The following is a 1,145-nucleotide window of genomic DNA, read 5'->3' as shown; positions in this document are numbered from 1 at the left end:
GGCGGCTGTCTCCATTCTGCTCCTGGGGGGCGGCAAGAGGGCGGCCGTGGACAAAGGGCCCTCCGGCCCCGGGCCGAGCCGCCCCGTCTCTGGGCACACGAGGCTCGCGGGGCGCCAGGCGCCGGGGCCCAGCAGCCCGGGCCTCGCCCCCGAAACTGAGCCCCGCCTGCACTCACAGAACCGGCAGCCTGGCTGCTCCCCCAAAGCCACGCAGCACGCGCCCCTGCAGGTGCAGAGCGACCAGAGCCCGCGTCTGCGGCCCCAGAGCCGGACCTGCCCCTGCCGGGCAGCGCCTCTCTGGCGGGGAGCAGGCCGGAGAGGGGCTGGGCTGGACCGGGCAGCAGCCCGTGTGGGAACCTAGGCTCCCCCAAACCTAGGACACGCTTGGCAGGACCCTGGGTGACTGCGGGGGCTGAGGCTGGCCCCAAGGGGTTAGCAGACAAGCAGCCGGGGGGGCCTGTGCGGGGCCTCCGGGGAGCCAAGCGTGCACCGCGGGCCACCGCCCCCATGTCCTCCCACCCCCAGTGCCCCCACACTGCCCCCGCACCCCGTCTCCCCCGAGTGCCGTGCCCGCGCCCCCTCACCTGCCCCAGAGGCAGCCTCAGCAGCCGCCAGGTCTCAGGGCTCAGCCTCTGCGTCCCCTTGGGTCTGGCCCCTGGAGGCAGCGACCGGTCAGCCCCGAGCGCCCGAGCCAGCCCCGCGTGGGGGCCGACGGGCGCGGCGCTCTGCAGGGGCCTGGCTGGGCCGCCCGGTTCTGGCCCCGGGGCCCCGGGGGTCCTCGCGGGGAGGGGGAGACGGGGGCAGCGCCCTGCTCCTGCCCTGGCCGGGAGGTGGGTCCCGCTTCTGGCCACCAGGCGCTCCAGGGGGCCGGTGGGGACTGCTGGGTCGCGGGTGCAGGTCGCGAGCGCAGGGGAGCCCCATTCTGCTCGGCAGCGCCCTCAGAGCTCCACACCGAGGGGCCAGAAGACAGCTGGAGCGGGGCCGGGCGGGGGCGGGGGGCTGGCCCGGCTGTGCCCCAGGAGGGGCAGGTTGACCCCAGTGGTGAGGTGAGGATGAGGCGGGCTGGGCCCGGCCCCGCTGCCGCCCCCAGCCAAGACAGCTCCGAGAGCGGGGCGCGGGGTCACGCCTGGCCGAGCCCGCCGGGG

At 76.9% G+C, this 1,145-nt stretch overlaps 1 protein-coding gene across 1 annotated transcript in view; it reads right to left on the bottom strand.

The window, feature by feature from the left end:
* Positions 1–1,145, bottom strand: part of GPSM1 (G-protein signaling modulator 1) — a 12,363-nt gene that overhangs the window by 4,937 nt on the left and 6,281 nt on the right. Inside the window, exons 4-5 of the mRNA XM_012721172.1 lie at positions 585–937; positions 4–22 (exon numbers count right to left, since the gene is read on the bottom strand). Coding sequence (XP_012576626.1) covers positions 4–22; positions 585–937 — 372 coding nt within the window. The remainder of the gene's footprint in view (positions 1–3; positions 23–584; positions 938–1,145) is intronic.

Source organism: Condylura cristata, unplaced genomic scaffold (genome assembly GCF_000260355.1).
Source record: "Condylura cristata isolate star-nosed mole 26May11 unplaced genomic scaffold, ConCri1.0 scaffold00006, whole genome shotgun sequence".
Classification (NCBI taxonomy): domain Eukaryota; kingdom Metazoa; phylum Chordata; class Mammalia; order Eulipotyphla; family Talpidae; genus Condylura; species Condylura cristata.
The sequence above is the reverse complement of the archived record's forward strand: the minus strand, read 5'-3'. Positions and strand labels throughout refer to the sequence as shown.